Raw genomic sequence first — 20,412 nt, 5'->3', positions numbered from 1 at the left:
AGTCCTGGGACATACATTTCTTGGACTGATTAAAGTATTTTTCCAAATACCAGCAAGGCTTCCAATTAACACCACCTGTTCTAATATTAAAAGAACACTTGTTCACTGGAACCTGGACTGAGATGAGACACGTTTCAGTATATGCCCAGAATTCCCTGACCTAGGTTCAGCTCCCTATTTCTCCCAAAGACCTTCTGTGTGATCTTGAGTAAAGGTCACTGGATTCAAACAGAGATGAATGAATATTAAAAGGTCTATTATGCCCATTACCAGCCCTTGGTTTTCTTTTAATTCAGCTACCAATGAATACCTGGCATAAGAATGAGAAATGCTGCTAAGACATGCAGTCTCTCACCTCATATTGCTCAAGTGCCTGCTTCCTTTCCAGTTCCAACTGTTCCAGTTGTTGCATAGCAACTTGAAGAGCACGTTCCTTGATGATCCTCTGGTTCTCTAGCTCTTGCTTCTCCGCTTCTGTCATCTGAATGGTTTGTTGCTGCTGTAAGTGCCATTTTTCCAGTTCAGCTCTTTTTCTTGACTCTTCCTCCAATAACCTACAGAGGTGACAGTGATGACAGCTTCTTTTGGTTGGAAAATTCAGCCTATATGTAAGCAGGGCTAGCAAAAAAATTCCTGGAGAGTAACTTTGGAAGACAGGACTCTTTTACAAAACTGCAAATGTACACAGGTGGATTCATGAGTTCATGATCTCACCATTGGAAAGTACTGTTGGAGTTGTTTCAGCCTGCTGTGCAAATGCAGTCTTGAAAAACCACATGAAAAGGAAGGCGTGCAAACAGTTACACTTGTCATTAAATAGGAGAACTGCTATCCACAGTAGAAGATGAAGATACAGCAGGAAGTGAAAGTTAGCAGCATTAAATTAAACTGGAATAAAATACAAGCTGATATGGCAAGCAGGTAATCATTAATTTCCAAAGCCTCTGTTTTCAGAAATGGTAACATACTCTAGGTGTCCAACTTGATACAATAAAGTGGCCCTGTTCCCTGAAAACACTGAGCATCCACACAAATATTAAAGTCTCTCATCTCTGAAATGCAGACAGCTGTATTTCTGTATTTGTATTTGAAAGGTATCACCCAGATATAGTCTTTGGCATCTTATTAAAGAGGATGCCTATTAATTACTGCGTATCTGTAGACCTCCCTCTGCAGAAGGGCTGGGGCCCAGCCTAAGCACCATCTGGCCATCTGAAAAGAGTGAGATGGACCTAGCCAGCCTGCAGGCCCAGCAAATTGGCAGGTCCTCCTGGGCAGGCGCCAATGCTTACATCATTGCCCTTTGACAGTGAGCAGGTGGGGATGGAGGGTTTGTCTTTTACTATTGGGTTATGCTTCTTGGGGGTGGAGAAGATTTAGGGGGAGAGAGGAGTAACTGCCACAGCCCTTCTGTAAGAGAGAGGGCGTGTCTATGGAGAGCACTTTGAGGGATGTTGGGGGATCTCTCCTGCTCCCCTGGGGTCGAGGCAGGGCAGGGTGGAAGGTGAGAAGAGGTTTCTTGTAACTGGATGTCGAGCACATGGTTGGAATTGGCAGAAGGGTTTAGGATCATAGGAAAGGGCTGGAAGGGACCTCACAAGGTCACCTAGTCCAGCCTGCTGCTCAAGGCAGGATTATCCCTGACTAAACCATCTTGCCAAATATCCATCTAATCTCCTTTTGAAAGTTTCCAAGTATGGAGAGTGCAAAACTTCTCTGGGTAGCCTGTTCCAATCCTGACTGCTCTCAGAGTCGGAACAGTCCTCACCTCCGGCCTAAATTTCCTGTTGCAGTTTGAGGCCATGGCTCCTAGTCCTGTCCCCTACAGCCACAGAGAAAAGCCCATCTCCAACCTCTCTATATTCACCCTTGAGGTATTTGAAGACTGTTATCAAATCCCCCCTCAGTTTTGTCTTCTCCATGATAAATAACCCTAGTTCTTTCAGTCTTTCCTCATAAATGTTATCTCCTGGGCCCTTGGCCATCTTTGTTGCCCTGCACTGGATTCTTTCCAAACAGTCCACGTCCTTGAAGTGTGGGGCCCAAAACTGGACACACTACTCCAGGGGAGGCCTCACCAGAGCTGAATACAGCAGAAGAATCGCTTCCCTTGTTTTGCCAGTGACACTCCTGGTCATACAACCCAGGATGGTGTCGACCTGACTAATCTAGTCTCTTTTTATGACCAGGTTATGAAACGCCTGGACGCAGGAGTAGGGGTTGATGTCGTATACTCAGACTTCAGGAAGGCCTTCGATACGGTATCCCACCCCATACTGGTGAACAAGTTAAGAGGCTGCGACTTGGATGACTACACAGTCCAGTGGGTGGTGAATTGGCTAGAGGGTCACACCCAGAGAGTCGTAGTGGATGGGTCGGTATCGACCTGGAAGGGTGTGGGCAGTGGGGTCCCTCAGGGCTCGGTCCTTGGACCGATACTCTTCAATATCTTCATCAGCGACTTGGACGAGGGAGTGAAGTGTACTCTGTCCAAGTTTGCGGATGACACAAAGCTATGGGGAGATGTGGACACACCGGAGGGCACGGAACAGCTGCAAGCAGACCTGGACAGGTTGGACATGTGGGCGGAAAACAACAGGATGCAGTTCAACAAGGAGAAATGCAAAGTGCTGCACCTAGGGAGGAAAAATGTCCAGCATACCTATTGCCTAGGAAATGACCTTCTTGGTGGAATGGAAGCAGAAAGTGATCTTGGAGTCCAAGTGGACTCCAAGATGAACATGAGCCGGCAGTGTGACGAAGCCATCAGAAAAGCTAATGGCACTTTATCGTGCATCAGCAGATGCATGACGAACAGAGCCAAGGAGGTGATACTTCCCCTCCATCGGGCGCTGGTCAGACTGCAGTTGGAGTACTGCGTGCAATTCTGGGCGCCGCACTTCAAGAGGGATGTGGATAACCTGGAGAGGGTCCAGAGAAGGGCCACTCGTATGGTTAAGGGCCTGCAGGCCAAGCCCTATGAGGAGAGACTGGGGCACCTGGACCTTTTCAGCCTCCGCAAGAGAAGGTTGAGAGGCGACCTTGTGGCTGCCTATAAGTTCATCACGGGGGCACAGAAGGGAATTGGTGAGGTTTTATTCACCAAGGCGCCCCCGGGGGTTACAAGAAATAATGGCCACAAGCTAGCAGAGAGCAGATTTAAACTAGACATTAGGAAGAACTTCTTCACAGTTCGAGTGGCCAAGGTCTGGAACAGGCTCCCAAGGGAGGTGGTGCTCTCCCCTACCCCTGGGGGTCTTCAAAAGAAGACTAGATAAGCATCTGAACCCAGCACTCTTTCCTGCCTATGCAGGGGGTCGGACTCAATGATCTATTGAGGTCCCTTCCGACCTTAGCATCTATGAATCTATGACTTGTGGTGGAGAGGGAGGTTGGTCAAGGCGGCAGTGTTTTGCGGAAGTGGGAATTCCCAAGTTTAGGGGAAGTGTTTGGGTAAACTGTCTCTGGGTTGTTTGTTTCTAGTTAGTGTTCTGAGCCATTTGGATAGGGTGGGATGTCAATCTAATAAACCAACAAACAAACTCCCTGCTACATAATATCCAGGGGACTCCCACAGATGCTGACACCCCAGGCCCCAGCCCCTACCTCTCTCTGGCCCTCCCCACAAGAGAATTAGTTTATTTCTACTGTGACCTGTAAGATTAAGATCAGACCTGGCTTGAAGCTTCCTTACAGTCTCTTCATCTTGACGTGCCTGTTTCTCATCTTCCAATGCTTCCTGTAGCTGTTTATACATTTCTTCCAGTTCACGCACTCTCTGCAAATACTGTTCCAGTTCAGATGATTTCTGAGCAACCTTCTCTTCCATTTGCTGTCTTACCTGGCAATATAAAGGATAGATGAAAAGAACACATCATCCCTATATGTGCCTGTACACTGATTACTAAAAGAGCAATTTGACCTCAGTTCAGTCAAACTGGTCCAATGTTGTGCAAGTGGATACTTTTATGATGGTTTATACCTGTTTCAGTGCAGTCTGATTCATGCCAGTCAATGTATAGACACTACTAAACTGCCAGAACCAGCTTTAAAATAAATAGTGTCCAGACACAAAAGTTAAAGCCTTTTAACTGAGCTGATTCAATTAGACAAGCCCTTACTAAGCGCTGGTAAGTTTTACAATTATATATCTAAAATAATGGGGAGAAGTGGTAACTGTGACATGGGTAAAGTTTGGAAAAGCAGATGAGGAACAAGGGCAGCAGGAGAGAAGCAAACAAGGAGTAAGTTAGAGAGACACAAAAGTAAAGACAGAAACCAGGGGAAAGGCAAGAGGCAAAAGGTGACTCTTGATGACTCGGTCGGTCTCTGCTCCTCTTTTTAATTTCTAGCCAGAGCAGGGAGTCCAGCAAAGCGGATAGAACAATTCTACACCCTATTCTACACTACAGGGTTTTACTGGCAGAATAGACCTAGATGTCCGAATACAACAACTCTGTAGCATAGACAAGCCAAGCCTTATGTTAAAGGTTTTCTACTTAGTTTCCTGTACTCTCCATGTGTCAGGCATGGCAAGAATCCAGGAGCTCTAAAGTAACTCAGGAGTAGAAAGTACCAGTAGGGGAAAGTTCCTTCATACCAATGCCAGGATAAAAGGCCATGGGAGGGAACAACAGATGCAAGAGTAAGAGATGGTTGCTGCCTCCCCAGCCAAGCCAAATCTCCCTAGGAGTGTAAGTGCAGGAAGGAATAAAACCCAGGACTCCCATGGGCATAGTACAGTCAGCATGTCACCAGCTCAGCATGCTAACTTCAGGTGCCTATACACGAATGCAGAGGCTGCTCCAATGCACTGTAATTACAGCACATTGGAGCAGATTCAATTAATCATTAATTAATGGTAATTACCATGCTCCAGCCAGCCTCCATGTCTCATATATCAGTATCCGCCTGCTTCAAAATGGCAACAGAGGCGCTTTATCTAAAGCTCATGAAACAAGATTGAGATAAAGCACCCCCACTGCCATTTTGAAGTGCGGGGGTGTTGATATATGAGATGCTCCAGGCACCCCCCACCCCTAGAGAACATATATAGATGCCCTTCATGTCAAGAGGCTCTGCCATGTCTGAGTGATAGCTAGGGTCCTTTATTGTTAGTAACTAACTTGTAATATAGCATTTAAGACAATACTAAGACCCTGAACAATTATAAAATTAATCTTTTAGTTAGTAAACAGATCCTGGGCTTTCCAATTCAAGGTTGTAAGGCTATACCACCAGGTATGTCGCTTCCTGAGTTTAACATGTGCTACATACGCTCAACATTTTTCAGCGATAGCAATTGGGTTTTTAAAGCAAGAGGCATGGGAGTCCAGAGAGCTGAGTCCAATCCCCAGCTCTGCCATTAACTGATTTTGTGACCTTGGACAGCTTGCTTAACCCCTATCACTCTTCTCTTCTCGATCCTTGTAAAGTACTTGGAAAACTTAGGTTGCAATTAGAAGAAAACTGCAACAAAAGAGTTAAGAGCTACTATTTTCATAAACAACAGAGTTGCAAAGCTTGTAATAATTTTAATATGATGAATTTTAAGAGTGAAAGAATCAAATTAAACTTAAAATCATGAAGAAATCCCCCCTAAGTTTTTCTCCCTTTGGCACTGATATGCCAACCGGGTTAAAATCAAGATGGCCCTGTAATTCTGGAGAGGGACATTTTTTAATATCAATGCAGCATGAGGATACTACTGTATGTCCATGTTTGTACACTCCCAATTAGAAACTGATTACCGAGTGCCCACAAGCAAAAGTCATAAGCGAAAGCTCAGCTTATTAGATACTGGCACAAAGAGTTTTTCTGCAATCACAAACTTACCATTTTCTCTCGCTCAAGTTCTGAACTGAATCGGTCCTGCAATTCCATTTGAGTCTGAAGACGTTTCTTCTCCTCTTCTGCAGCCCGAGCAGCTGCTTCTTCAAGTTGCTGTACAAAGAAGGAGCTCTTGTTCAATGACCTTAGCAGGTAAACATTTTAGTTTTTACTGTACAAAAAGTGAATTTGTTAAAGCCAGAACTGTTTCTGAGATAGGAAACTTGTTAAGCAGCTCTGCTTCAAAAAAAAACTTGCAACTTTCTCTCCCTCCTCCCTCCCCGCCCCCCATTTGGGCCAGAAAGAACCTTTATAATTTAGAAATGAAAAGTCAGGTTTAATGCAAACAAATGACAAAAGGTCAGAATAATAAAAAAAAAAAAATGATTATCAACAGACTTGATATCAACATTTTTCTATAGGTTTTCAGTTTGAAAATGTTTTCTAAGAATAACTTTTTCTTCCAATTTGGTATGGGAAAATTTTTCTAAACCTCAACTTGATAGGAAAACCATTTCCCTTCCAACTTTAGGCAAACCTGCCTTCAAGAAATTCAAGCAACAAAGAATGTTTGTGTGTACAGAGGTAGAATTTTTTTTTTTTAAAGTGGCAGTAATTCAACATTAGAAAACAAATAATTCCCATAGTCAAGTTATTAAATACTAACTGACTCAATTAGACTTTGTTCCATTAATGGTGGGTAATCATATGTACATTATTCATAAGAATAGCTAAGATTGGAGCCAATTATTAGTACCACCTTCACTCCATGATGAAGGCAACATCCCTTTATCTTTTTACAGAAAGAGCTGGGAGCCCTAGCCTTTGTGTGAAATTTCTGACCGATTCTCACAGAACATGTTTAACTTGCAAAGCATTCTACAATTTCCTTTCCAAACAAAAATAATTCCTTCACAATGTCATCTCTACAAATAAATCCATATACAATTTTAGGAATGACCATTGTGGAAAGTGTTTTTTAATGCAATATTTTAGGCTGGGATATTTAACCAAGCCTAAATGCAAGTTTCCTATTCCCCATCAGCTCTCTGGGAGAGATGTGAAACTTTCTTGCTCCTTTTTGACACTCAAAATTAGGCTGTGCCTGTCTGAGCTGGCCGTTGGCTAACAGAAACGATGAATGCTGACCAATATGAAGGCAAAAAGGAAGAAAAGGAGGACTCTTAGATTGCTTAAGAAATTTTACAAATCACCTAACTAGTATTTGACCACAGCTATTCAAAATTTACCTGCTCCCACCAGTCTTAATTTAATGGGACAAAACACAACCAATGTGAACATAAGAGCCAAGCACATCAGCAGCTTTATCACACTGGAATCTGAGAGCCCCAATCCTTCCAGTGATGCTGTATAAGCTGACCCATGCATTTTCATACCACCTGCAGGCATCAAGGAGGATCCCACCCAAGGCAGAACCAACTGCTGCTTGGGTCCTAGTTGCTGCTAGAGACTGATGACCAATACATTTTTACCCTGAATTCATGTCAGAAAAAACCCTCTCCTGGCCTTTGAATAGGAAGTATATAAATCAGGTTCCAAAGAGGAGGAGGAGGTCTTTAGTGTGCTCAAAAGGCACGTGATCTATGCATCACTTAAAGCAGGGGTAGCATGTGGCAGATCTGGGAGGGGACAGGAAGCACACAGAGTAAGGAACAGAAAGCTGAGCAGAAGATCAGGCAGGGAAAGGGGATCAGAGTGGCAAATCAGTAAGGGTGAGGGGTTTAATGTGTGGCACATATGCTAAAAAGGTTGCCCTCCACCCCCACTGACTTAAAGAATGCAAGGGCCTTGTACTTGGTCTCTCTATGGGGTGAATTTTACCCTTTCAGGAGATTAAGGGGAATATCTCAGAATTTTGTTAAATGGATCATTACCAACACATACACAGGTTTGGATTACAGTATTTTCAGAGTACACTTGAGTTGCTGTGTGTGCTGCTGGCTCACAGACAGATGCAGCCTGAGCTCCAAACTTCCCAGCACTATTCAGTTTCCAGGAGTGCTTATGTAGCCTATTTCCCTTAAGCATGTTTTCTGAACTAGTCAAGAGCTCCTAATTCTTCCACCAAAAATGCCCCATACTTTTAGTTCGTGAAAGTGCAGCAGATAGCTTGTTCATAGTGCCGCTCTTTAGTTTTAAGGAATTACTACCTGAATGGCGCTACTTGCCTCAAAAATCTCTTTGGTTGACTCACTGTCACCTCTGTGTCCATTACCATTCACCAAACAATGTACTACTGCTGGGAGAACAATCCAGCATTTCTTCCTCCCTTTCACTCCCCGTCACCTTTTCCTTAAAGTATGACACACACCCCCACACCCCTCCACAAATATCAGACCTGTGATAAAATTGGGAGTTATAACACTCCTGTTCCACACAACACACCACAAGCTTAAATTTTAAAACATACTGCCTGCCCTGGTTAGTCACATGCGAAAAGTTAATTGTGGGTATACTTGCAAGACAACAGCCTAAGACTGCATGTCAGCACTGGACACAAAGTGTGAGTCACTGCGGTTAAACTTTATGTCCAGTCATTCTAGGTTACTTCATAACTGGATCTTATCTTAAATGTATTATAATCCGTTTTCCATTTATGAAGTGCCCAAGATAAAAAGGAACAAGTGTTTTCAATGGAAATGCAAAATCAACTGCATTGAGAAGGTTATGAGGAAAGAACTTCTGCTTTTCATGTCATGTGGCTAAAGAACATGAGTTTTAATAGCCAGCAAGGACAGCAGGGGAAAGTGTATGCTTCCTTTCTAGGGATGCACCAACAGAGATCTTTGGGGCCAATACCAATATCCGATTTTTAAGGAAGTAGATCAGCCGATACCTATCCGATGTCTGATACAGCATGGACAGCTGCCTCCAGCTGGTCAATCTGTTGTGGTGGAAGGGGAGTGGGGAGGTAAGGGGCATGGGGGGCAGATCAACCCCCCCCTGTGGTGAGGGAGGGAGCAGGGGCAGGCACTTCCCAGTCGGGGCAGGGCAGTGCACAGGACGGAAGCACAGCTTGTTGGGAGGGGGGTGGCTCCCACTGCTGCTGGAGCCATGGGAAGGCATGGGGACGGGAAGGGCATGCGCTCCCAGATTTGCATAGGGCAAGTGAGCGGGCTGCAGCTGCAGACTGGAGCCAGGCTCTTCTCGCCAGGGGTGGGCTCAGAGCGGGGGCTACGGAGGGGGCTGCAGCCACCCCGTATTTCACCGTAGCTACCTCCCAGCACCGCCACTGCTGCACGCCTAGCACAGACCTGGCTTTTCCTGGCTCAACCCCCGCCTCCCCCCATGTGCTGGGAAAAGCCAGGCCTATGCCGGGTGGATGGCAGTGATACTGGGAGGGTGCTGCCCCCCCCCAAAGAGCCATGCCCTCTCTCCTGTGCCCCACGTGGGGTGAGTTGGGGGTTGAGCTGGGGCTGTGCCAGGCATGCTGGGAGGGAGCTATGGTGAAATCTGGGGTGGCTGCAGCCCCCTCCACAGCCCCCGGTGAGAAGAGCCTGGCTCCAGCCTGCAGCTGCAGTCTGCCCGCTTGCCCCATGCAGATCTGAGGCCCACCCCTGGTGTCCTCCCTGGGTACAAGCAGTAGCAGGAGCCGCCCCCCCAGATGAGCTGCACCTCCATCCCACATCCCGCCCCGCCCTAGCTGGGCAGCACCTGCCGCCTCCCTCCCTCACCGCAGGGGCCTTGATCTGCTCCCCTGCCCCCAGCCTCTTCCCTCCCCTTACACCACAACAGACTTACCAGCTGGAGGTCTCTCTCCATGCTGCCAGCCTCTGCTCTTCGCTGCCTGAGTGCTGTGCTGCACCTGCGCACATGCACTGGCATTTATCAGCCAAATTATCGGCCCCATCAGGCCAACTTCCAACATAGCCAATTTTCTTTGTATCGGAACTGATCCGATATTGGACCAATGTATCATTGCACCTCTATTCCTTTCACATGCTGTATGTCACGAAATATAAACAGTGTGTATAATCAGCACTACAAAGAGCATGTGTACTGTGAGATGGTATGACCAGGGAAAGAAAAAGAGTCAACAAAATGAACAACATAAAAAGAAGAACAGAGCAGAAGATACAGGCCAAAGAGCCTTCTGAATGTGTTTAATGCTACTGAGGACTCAATGATTCATTTTATTTGATAAATGCAGATCATCAAAAAGAATGCCAATAATATTCCCCCTCCCCGCTCCCTACCTCTCCCTTCCCCTGGCCCTCGCCTCTGGCTATGTCCCTTTAGTCTTTGCACACCACTTTTCAAGAGAAAACTACATTTTAATTCTTTCTAGAGCCTTAAGAGAATAATTTTGTTCTTCAGCTGACTTCTCAGAGAGAAAAAAAGTTATAACTATTTTAGATACAACATATCACAATTTTAAGATATGCAGTCAGAATCTTTGGGGCTTAAAAGGAAAGTACTGTGTACAATTAATTTCCCTTCTGCACTGGGATAAAACACATGTCTAGCACGATAGTTCCCAAGACAAATCAGACTGTAGGCCTGTTGCTGATCCAGAAATGGCAAGTGTGATGTTAGGAAAGAAATTTCAAATTATAAGCAAAATAAGAATACATTTATCTGGCTATTTCTTCCCCTAATGATTAGAAATGGTAGCTGTCTTCACTGTACAACACAGGGAGATTGATGTAAGTTTCTGGTGTTGCTTGTTAACAGGAAGGACTATATGTAGCAGCTGAAACACGGGGTTGGCAGTACTATGGATAAAAATGGTCTATATTTTTAAGTTCAACAGGTACTTAATTAAAAATATAGTTAGTCAATAAAAGCTTGATTGGCAGTTACTTTCTTGATGAATAATGCCCCCCCTCCACTTGAAAATAGAACAGAACGTATATTTTAATGTTCACAAAACCTCTCATTGGAGCTATCACACAGATGAAGACCTCTTTTACATCCAAAGTTGATTGGGATATTTAATCTGCTGTTATAGTGAACAGGAATGGCAGACGTGTAGTGCTTATTAGGGCTGTTTATAGAACCATCTGCCAATTAGTCTTAATCTAAACTTAACTTCTTTGAAGCGTTCTGAAGACGTATTTATCTACTTATAAACTTTCTGCCAATGTCAGTTCTTTTGTTTTCTGAACCTGGTTCTGCAGTATCTATTCAAATTTGATCCTAGTTTGATTATAAGCAAACTGTACTCCAAGAACTGCATGTTCATCTCAACTATAAATGCCTAAACTGCTCCAACAGAACTATACACAGGCACACAAATATTTTGCAACATGTTTCAAGGGGTGTTTGTCAGGGGTGGATCTGGCAATGGTACAATTGCACCCCCTTTTGATTCCTGATCCACTCAAACTCTAAAACCAACTGCCTGAGAGGGGCAGCAGCATCTCTATTTGGGCAGTGCTGAAAGAGCCAATTGACATCCTGGTTCATTATCCTCTCCCTGATTCCTGCTAATCTCTCCCCACTTCATAGGTGTTAACCCTATCCCAGAGGTATCAAATATATGGCTTGCAAGCCAGATCCAGCCTGCGGAGCTGCATTATCTGTCTTCTGGTGCTGCCCATGGGCCTCAGAGTGACCCGCAGGCAGCATGTAGGACATGCTGGATGGCCCTGTGTGCTGTATGGAGCACTCATTCCAGCTTATTAACCAGAGTTGCTGCTGTAAACAGCACAACCCCAGAGTCGCTATGTGCCATCCCAGGGCTGTGCTGCATGCAGTGGATACTCTGGAGCTTGGGGGCCATGCTACACAGCCCAGCACCAGTGGCGGCTCTGCAACCAAGCTGCATAGCCCAGCGGCTCGTGGACTGTCCCCATACCATTTGCCTGGTACCTGGAACCAAATGAGTTCGACATCCCTACTCTATCCTTTTAAATGGTCCTGATGTTCCACTATTCAAACTATCCTTTCTTCTGCAATGTTGTTGTCTGTCAGCCAGTTGTTGTAATGTATCTTCCATTTCACAGCCCTGCAGAGTGTTTTTAGCTCTAGCCTTAACCTTAACTCAGGTGTAGAAATGGCTGACTATAAAATACTATAAAATACTGGCGGTATGGTCAAGATGCTCAAGAAGGCCAGCTTTTGTTTTATGAACCTCAATAAGAGATGTACCTTTAACTATAATGACACAACAGCTTTTGGCTATTTTAACTATTTTTTGCCTGGTTTGTGGTGTTTTTTAAAACTTTATATATAAATCTAGCAAAATAGTGTACATTTCAATATTTGCTTTGATCTTAAACTGAACAATATACTGCTAACCCCCTAGTATGCAAGTAAAGATTCTAGTTTCTCTCTAACTGGAGAAAAATGTGCATTATGTTATATATGATGACGTGCCACACTATCTGCACCTCCCTTTTTTAAAATCCTGGATCCATTCATGGTCTTTGTACATATTGTTGTAAGGTACATAGTGGGACAGGGTTTTCCTCTCAGTCCACAATACCTCACATTCTGTGATTTTTGTAATCCAGTAAAACTAAGAAAATCCCAGTGGAAATGGTGAAAGTGTCTAGTTCCTCCTGGCTCCTAAAGAGGCCTAAAGCCACACCCAGGGAATGAAGCTGCTCTACAAAGATCACTGGGATGTCCCTTATATTGAGATGACACAGGCTTTACGACCACCCTCTCTGGGAGGCAAGGGCAAAGCTAAACCATCCATTAAAACAGCCTCTAGAAAACCGTTGTAGCAATTACCTCCATTAAGGCCTGGTTTAGTCCCCACCTAATTCCAGGCTGAGCCACACATGGGCAGATCTAGGATTTTGAACATAACTCATTTTTCTCCAGTTAAAAATAAACTAGAAGCTTTACAAATATGCTAGGTATCTAGGGCTGTATTAGTCCATTTAAAAGCAAAGCAAAACAAATATAATTTCATTGGAATGAATTAAAAATAATCTACAGGGCTGTGAAATAGGAGCTTCATTACCAGGAGCAGCTAAAAGACAGCAGAATTGCAGAACAAAGGCTAGCTTGACTAGTGCATCATCAAAACCATTAAAAAGAGATGGCTGTTAACACCTGTGGAATGGAGTGCCTAGATAGAAGGAATCTGGTAGATTATAATGAGTCATGAAGTTAACTTACTCCCTCCATGCTGCCTAACTCGAAATGCTACCACTGCCAGGCAGTTGATTTTAAACTTTGAGTAGACCAGGAAATTGTACCAGTGCACCCCGTTAGATCCACCTCTGGAACCAGCGTTAAACTTCCTTGTCTGTCCCTCCTGGCTCTTGGGATCTTGCGCTAGGCAGAGCTCAAGGGGCCTGCTCAATGCACCTCCTTACACTTGCACAGAAAACACACATCTGGCTCTGACATACTAGTGCTTTAAGAAGTTCTAGGCTGGCTGGGGACAGCTGAAAACTTGAAGGCTGCTCCCACCTTTCTCACTCTCTCCAGCTCCTGCTGTTTGTTTTCATTGGCGATTTGGAGTTCTTTCATTTGCCGCTCCAATTCCTCTTGCTCAGCCAGAAGTTTCTCACGCAACTCTTTCCGCTTCTGCCGTGCTTCTTTGTGAGGTGGAGGGCTCCCCACCCTCAGCAGGTTTACAGTGGTCTGAATGGCTGAAGAGAGTCCACAGAGGTGGAGGGAAATAGTAGTTAGAAGTAACACTAAACTCTGAATAGCCTTGATATTAAAAACAGCCATGCTATTGTTTTAATCATGCATGCCTGCTCCTCCGTCCTGCCTCACTCTAATTATGTGAGTGACTGCATTCTACATAATGCAGTGCTGTTCATAGCTCAACGAGGGGACTATCCAGCATTTCCAATACACCAACCCTATTTTGCAGGTCATCAAGGTTAATTTCTAATGGGGCATTAGGTTAAGAGGTTTTGTATGTAAATGATTGTGTGACTCATCTAAGAGATAAGGCCCAAGATAAAAAAGAAGTGCAAAATGTCCATGTACTTCCCTAGAAGCTTTTTTTAGTGTTCCCAATCCAGCTGCACTTTTATTCTCTAGGTGCAATCAACCATTAGTACTACCTGAAGTTCTCTCTTACAACCACCATTTCATCTTGCTTGTACTCATTATTAAACAAGGTAATTCCTTCCAGCACAAAAGTAGTTTGGTTTAACTGTATTTCAGGGACTGAATATAAAAGCCAGCAAAAATAATTGACTGTTAGAAAAATGAATGAAACAGAAATAAACTAACTACAACTATGAAACAAGATCATTTTAGGGCAGGGTGATTTTTGCCTAGACATCATGTGTTACTTTAAATCAAGTAAGTACTTTAAAGCAAAACAAGTGAAAATAATATGTAGTGCTCTGCATTACAGTGATGTACAGATGTTAAGTGGCCTTACCAATGCTTTAAGTAGAGGCCTTTGAAGGCAGGATTCAAGCCAAACCCACTCTTATCCTCACTGGAAAGAACTGTCATCGATTGGTAGGACAAGAGTGGAGACAGGTTGTAAACACAGCAGGTCCTGCCTCCAAGCCCTGTGCCATGACCACTAAACCACTCTACCTCAAACTAAGCAATTAAACTAAAATTGCTCATCTCAGCACATTAAACCAAATCTCCTCCACTACAAATATTTTTCAACTCACTTTTACTCCCAGAACATTTAAATCCAGATCAGACAAGAAATGTGTGTTAGAAACAACAAAACATTTGTTTCGTTTAGATTAGTTTTTGGCCATTCCAAAGTACATGGCTGAAGCAAATCATTTGCTGAAAGTGAACTACCTGTCTGCAGGGCTCCATCATGTGCTTTTCCTACAACATCCAAACTCACAATACAGTACTAGATTCAACTTGCAAGTGTTTTGTTAAGGTTTTCAAGAGACCTTGAATGCCACTTTTTCATAGCCTAACCCGATACCCCAGAAAGAAGTCCAACTCTCTGTGCTGGGTGGCTAGTGCTACCTGATAAATTGGACACCCTTTAAATTATCTCAGTCTGATCATTCAAATACAGATGTAAACACCCAATTACTAGTCACTTTTGAAATTCCTGGATTTAAGCATAGGCTTAAATGAATGGCCAAGTTGGGATCTTAACTCCCACAATATCTGATACTTCAAAAAACTTACCCTGAATCCACTCCTGCTTCTTCTTTTTGTCAGAAGCACTGATTTCAAAAGTTTTGTCTAAACATTTTATAAGAAACAGGCATTTCTTTCCATCTTTGTCAGGCAAGGACTAGAATAGAAAACAAACCATTATTTTCCAGTGAATCTAATACTATGTTGGACCAGAGTCCTATCTATGTGCTGATTAGTCACAGCTAAACATGCTTATAATTATGGTATATTTCAACTGCATATTTTATGTTGCACATACAATTGTTTGGGTATCTAAAGAAGGAAAAGCTGCTGTTCCTGGACAACTGAATCCTTAAAACATTGTTAACTTTTACTCCTGACACTTCTCATTTAAGCACCTGTGTGTACAAATGCAAGGTAGTTTCATTATAAACTCTTTATAAAAATAAAATCTAGAGATAATATCCAGAGGGAGCCACTAATACAGAGTAAAAAAATAACTACTCCAGTATCACCTAGCAAATACTGCGAGTCTACCTCCAAAGAAGATAGTATATTTCTATATTTAGAGAAAGTTGCAATTCATTCTTACCTCTACACAACAATTGTCGTCCAATATGATGTCTCCCTTCTTGTCTTTTAAATCTTCACTCATATAATATGAAATAATATTGGGTTTTAGTACAAACCAACGCTCTGTCCAATTTTTCCTTCTGTGGCCTTTTTTCAACATATAGCCCTGTAAAAATAGTGATTATTTAAGTGTCTGGTACCTATTGTATGGGTTTGGCCTTTAAGCACAAGGCCTGAGGGCACAAGTTAGATCACGCTTTAAGTCAGTGATTGGCAAGCAGGGTGCCGTAGCAAGGGCACCCCTTTCAAGGGTGCCACAGGTTCCACGCAAGGATATACCAGGTTCCACACTGTTAGATATCCAAACGCTATTCACAGGATAAACCCAGAGATTCTGACCTGTTGTGGTCTTTGAGTTCTTTTCAGCAGAAGAACTGATCTATTATTTTTCTGTAGTCAAAAAAGCAAATGAAAACTAAAAGCTGACATTTTCCAATGAGTGCCTTGAGACTGCAAAGGGTGTGAATCACTGCCTTAAGTGCTTAACGCTACCTATGTCTGTTCCATACCTGCATGTCATCATGTGTGGTTTCATTCATGGAAATCATTTGCAATTTCTTTCTTGTATTTGTGGACAGGAAAGCTATCTGTAGAAACTGGAACATTACTATACATTCCCTGGATGCCATCTGAAAATTTTTTGCTAACCACTTACTTCTTTTCCCCGTCCTCAAACCTTTTGAAGTACTAAGCACCTTGCTTGGCACCCACAATGTCTGATAATATCAACTTCAGAACAATCACATATAAAATGTCATCAACTTAAAGGTCATTAAACAAGGTGCACAGAACCCGAAGCTAGGTATTATAAGCCTACTGCTTATTGTGCATGTTTCAAACAAAACCACCATTGCCTGCAAGCATTTCTACTTCCCTAAAACATTTTCTGCTACATTGCTCATTTTGCTGAATTCTTAAAAACAAAAACCTTTTAAAAATAAATAACCCAATAACCAGAAGGCGAGTGGAAACCATACTCCTGGCTTTTTTGCTGTGTTGTGGGAGCATAGAGCAAAATCCTGACCTTAATGGGAATTTTGCCATTGATTTAAATTGAGACAGGACTTCACCCACAGCATTTTAGTTTTTCTGAAAACTACTCAATCAACCTTAAATACAAGAAAGAAGTGTGTCTCCAGTTCCTGACCTCTGATATTCTCAAACTCCTTATAGTAAATGGCCTTTCAGAAACCAGGAAAGAGAAGTCTGACAAAACTGAAAGTGATTCATTCTCAGCTGAACTAGAAGCAGAGCCATTAGTGGAATTTTGGCTCCATTTATTTACATTTACTAGTAACTTGAACAAAAGCACTGACGCCTTAGCAAGGAAGTATTATTCTTGATGTAATATGGGGATCTTAGTTGGAAAAAGCATCTAAAAGTACTTGGAATATCAGGTAACTGATTAACTATACTTGAAAGTGGATTCAATTTCCCAAATGTTTCTTGGTAAAAGGAGCAGCCAGGGAAAAACAAAAGCACTATACTTAATGCCTCTCTATTTTATGTGGAAAATTGATATAATTGTGAGAAAGAAAAATACTGCAGTTTTCTTTTGAAGCAGAGAGAGTTCAAGGTCACATCCCTTCTCTTTTCCCTGGGGCAAGAAAGTTTACCAGGACCTTCTTATATTTCACATGGAGAATTGTATGTGAAATGCAAGCACCTACATGCTTGTATTTCACACAAAGGAAATATTAAAGAGGTCACAAAGATTTATTTACCTAAGAAAAATTAGCATCCTTTCTTAAGCTACACAAAGGCATAACAAATATACTACATGTTTATGTATAATTACAAATGCCAGCTATTTTAAGAACCATGACCACCAGCAGTTAGCAAATAGGAGAGACAGATTGAGAGCTCTCTGTTAGCTGAAGCCATGGCAAACATGCAGTTTCAGCAGCTGCCAGCCAACAATTATACAGCTTTAACGTGCCCTTAAGATTTCCACTCCTCCTGACTTTCTATTAGATCCCCAGAATAAACCACATTTAGTCCAAATTTGTGCAAAGTTTAAGGATTTGGTTACAAAGTAAATGATCTGCCACTCCTCTTAACTAGGTATACCTCTGAAGTCTGATGATTAAAAACGTAAGTAGGTCAATATTAATTGTTGCGCTATTAATTATTGTACTAGAAGCCACGCACCTGTTGTTCTTTATCCAGTGTGGTGAAAGCTATTTGAGAAGATGTTCCACAGGAAAGGATGTGCATGTTGAAAGATAAATAACTTAATGGTCTACCAAACATTTGATTTTATTGGCTTTTAAGAAGGGGCATCAACTTGAACACTAGTCAGTTTCAAAAGATGAGTTTAAGTTCTATCAGTGTCTAAGTTATACCAGCCCCTGCTGCTATGCTGGTTTTGCAATTAGTCTCATATTTCTTTTTTTTCCTGCTCTGCTTGTGTGGCTCTCTCACACAGCAACAAGGAAAACTGACAGACTCAGAGTCAAGCAGTTAAACTAGCTGTAGACAAAGTACCATCATACCACAGTTGGCGAAGGAGCATGGTAGTCTGATTTGTAATTCAAAGTTGCCTTTTTAGGATGAATCCAAAAGAGGAAGAAGTCACAGAGAGGATTTTGTTTCTTAATAGAAAGAAAAGACTGGAAAATGTATTCACTGAATATACAAGTTCATTCAAATACAAGGAGCTGTATTTCCGCTCTGGGTACTGCCCTGAGCAAGGATAAGATGCACCTCTCCCGGAGCAGGTTTGAGAGAGACTGTAACTAAAGGGAACCTCCCTAAGCTTCATTTGTGTCCTTCCTTCCTCACAGGCAAGCTAATGTCTATCAGATGAGAAGGGCTATTACCTCATGCATGCTCCACTCCTCCAGATAACAAAGAATAAACCAGAGCCAAGGCCCTGTCCATTCCCTGGCCTCTCCACTCGCTTCATGGAGGCAGCGAGGAAATAAACTTTGTTTACGCCTAACTACCCAGTCTCCGAGATCTGGGTAGCCACACAGGAGCGCAAAAAAGAATCTCAGATATGTAGCTTGATTCGCACAATCCATCCTTAACCAGGCAGGCAATTTCCTGCTCACAAATGTATTTAGTAATTTTTACAAAGTTAAAACACAAAAACCAGATTATTGTTAGGATTTCTGCAAATCAGCTTCTTGTACACTCCTAACAGCCCCTCTAATAACTCCTAAAGGAAAAGCTTTTGGGGGTACTAATTACCAATGTATGAAGTATTATTATTATATTTTCAGAGAAATAAAGTCACTAATTTAAATTTTGTGCACTGCATATCCTTACTGCAAATTCTGGAGTGTCCAGAATAATGTACAATAAAAGAGGGGAGTAAACTCATGTCAGGAAGTGGCACATCATTTATTAATACTTTGAAATTATCATCCTGAAAAGGAGTCAGGATAACTTGGGGTTTGAGATATCCAGATGCTAACTGTGTAGACCAAGGTATGTCTAAGACAGACTGTCAAACCCCATTTGCTTTGCAAAACTCCCTTGCTCAGTACTGCGCCCAAAGCTGGAATACAGCCCATTGTAGTCAAATGAATTTGTATCCTCAGTGAGTATATAGTTAGATAAAATTCACTTTCACACAGTCTCCTCTTACTATTAAAAAAAATTCTTCCCTGTGATTTCTTCCTCTTCCATAGGCGTTTTAAAGAGATACCTCTGACTTAGAAATTAAGGTACCTGAGATTTTACCAGTGCCTGCACCTCTGCCAATGGTAAGTATGATGGGTTTGTGTAAGGAATAGGGGCCAACCTGTAACAGGAAACTCTTTTTGAAAAGTAACGAAATATTCCTGGACAAAGGCAGAGTCACCAGAGAGGAAAGAAGGGAGACAGTCAAGATAGGATACCAAACCTTATATCAGAGACAGTATGGTGTCAAAACTGAAAATGTTTTAAAATAACACAAAATGTTTCCTCCTCCCTCCCCCCACCCCACCCGTCAAGATTTCCTTTTAAATCCCAGACGATGAACTGACTTGATGCCAATTATTGTATTTTAACAGTATCAGCAGAATGGTTGAGGACAAAATTCAGCTGATCAAGAGTTAACTAGAATAGATGCTTTGCATTGTTGAAAGTACTGTTTGGTGCCAAGACTTTCTGACGACTTCTGAATGGATCTCGAAAGCCTGCCAAGAAAGGCTTTTTTATCCTTATGAAGAAATCAAAGACGACAGATATTCCTCCATATGGTACATGTGAGCATGAATTACAACTTTAGATAGGTGGAGGCACACTGCCTGAAAAGAGCATCACACACATGCTTAATTTAGGGTTTGAAGGAAGATCTTTTTCCTATGAAAGAAATGTAGTTCTTTACAGCCCTTCTTGGACTTTCAGAAATATTTTGGGGCCAAATGATAAAATAGTAAAATGGCAATCCTTCCAACTGGGGGAGGAAAGGAGATACAGAAGACTGACAGAAATATCTTATGAATATCAAGACAGATCTATTCTTTTCTGACCAACTTCAGTTTAATAAATTACTAACCCTACGATTTATTAGGCAGACTTAGACAGTGCGCAGGCTTGCTTATGCATAGTTTTTGTACCAGTTTAGCCTTACATATTTAGGACCAGTGGACAGATCTAGCATCATAAAAACATCTACCAGGTACACAACTTTTATTCTACAAAGTAGCTGCAGATTAAATTTTAATATTTTCATAAAAGCTTAAAAATTTTTCTAACAATTTTTTTGTAGATATTCTCTTAGCTAGTGAATTATTAATACCAATAAAAAAGAAGTTTGTATTTTAAGTCAGAAATGTAAAGGCCAGTTTTCCTTAGGTTCTTAAGTACTATTTTCCAAATACTAATACCTTACAGTACTATAAGGAATGAATAGATCTTTTAATATTTGCAGTTTTGCTTTCATAAAGAAGTTGCTTGAAAAATAAAAAGTCACATTTAAAAACCCGTGAAAGTAGTCAATCT

At 42.2% G+C, this 20,412-nt stretch overlaps 1 protein-coding gene and 1 long non-coding RNA gene across 2 annotated transcripts in view; one reads left to right on the top strand and one right to left on the bottom strand.

Moving 5' to 3' along the window:
- The window catches only part of SWAP70 (switching B cell complex subunit SWAP70), a 70,019-nt gene that overhangs the window by 5,902 nt on the left and 43,705 nt on the right, over nt 1-20,412 (bottom strand). The window contains exons 5-10 of the mRNA XM_006277490.4: nt 15,434-15,580; nt 14,890-14,998; nt 13,222-13,403; nt 5,836-5,943; nt 3,675-3,841; nt 356-554 (exon numbers count right to left, since the gene is read on the bottom strand). Of these exons, the coding sequence (XP_006277552.3) occupies nt 356-554; nt 3,675-3,841; nt 5,836-5,943; nt 13,222-13,403; nt 14,890-14,998; nt 15,434-15,580 (912 nt within the window). The remainder of the gene's footprint in view (nt 1-355; nt 555-3,674; nt 3,842-5,835; nt 5,944-13,221; nt 13,404-14,889; nt 14,999-15,433; nt 15,581-20,412) is intronic.
- On the top strand, nt 5,900-20,394 carry LOC109280540 (uncharacterized). Its single transcript, XR_009460034.1, has 2 exons — nt 5,900-5,982; nt 19,479-20,394. It is a non-coding gene; the product is annotated as an uncharacterized LOC109280540 (long non-coding RNA).

This window comes from Alligator mississippiensis, chromosome 2 (assembly GCF_030867095.1).
Source record: "Alligator mississippiensis isolate rAllMis1 chromosome 2, rAllMis1, whole genome shotgun sequence".
Taxonomy (NCBI): domain Eukaryota; kingdom Metazoa; phylum Chordata; order Crocodylia; family Alligatoridae; genus Alligator; species Alligator mississippiensis.
This window is presented reverse-complemented; position numbering and strand designations above follow the sequence as displayed.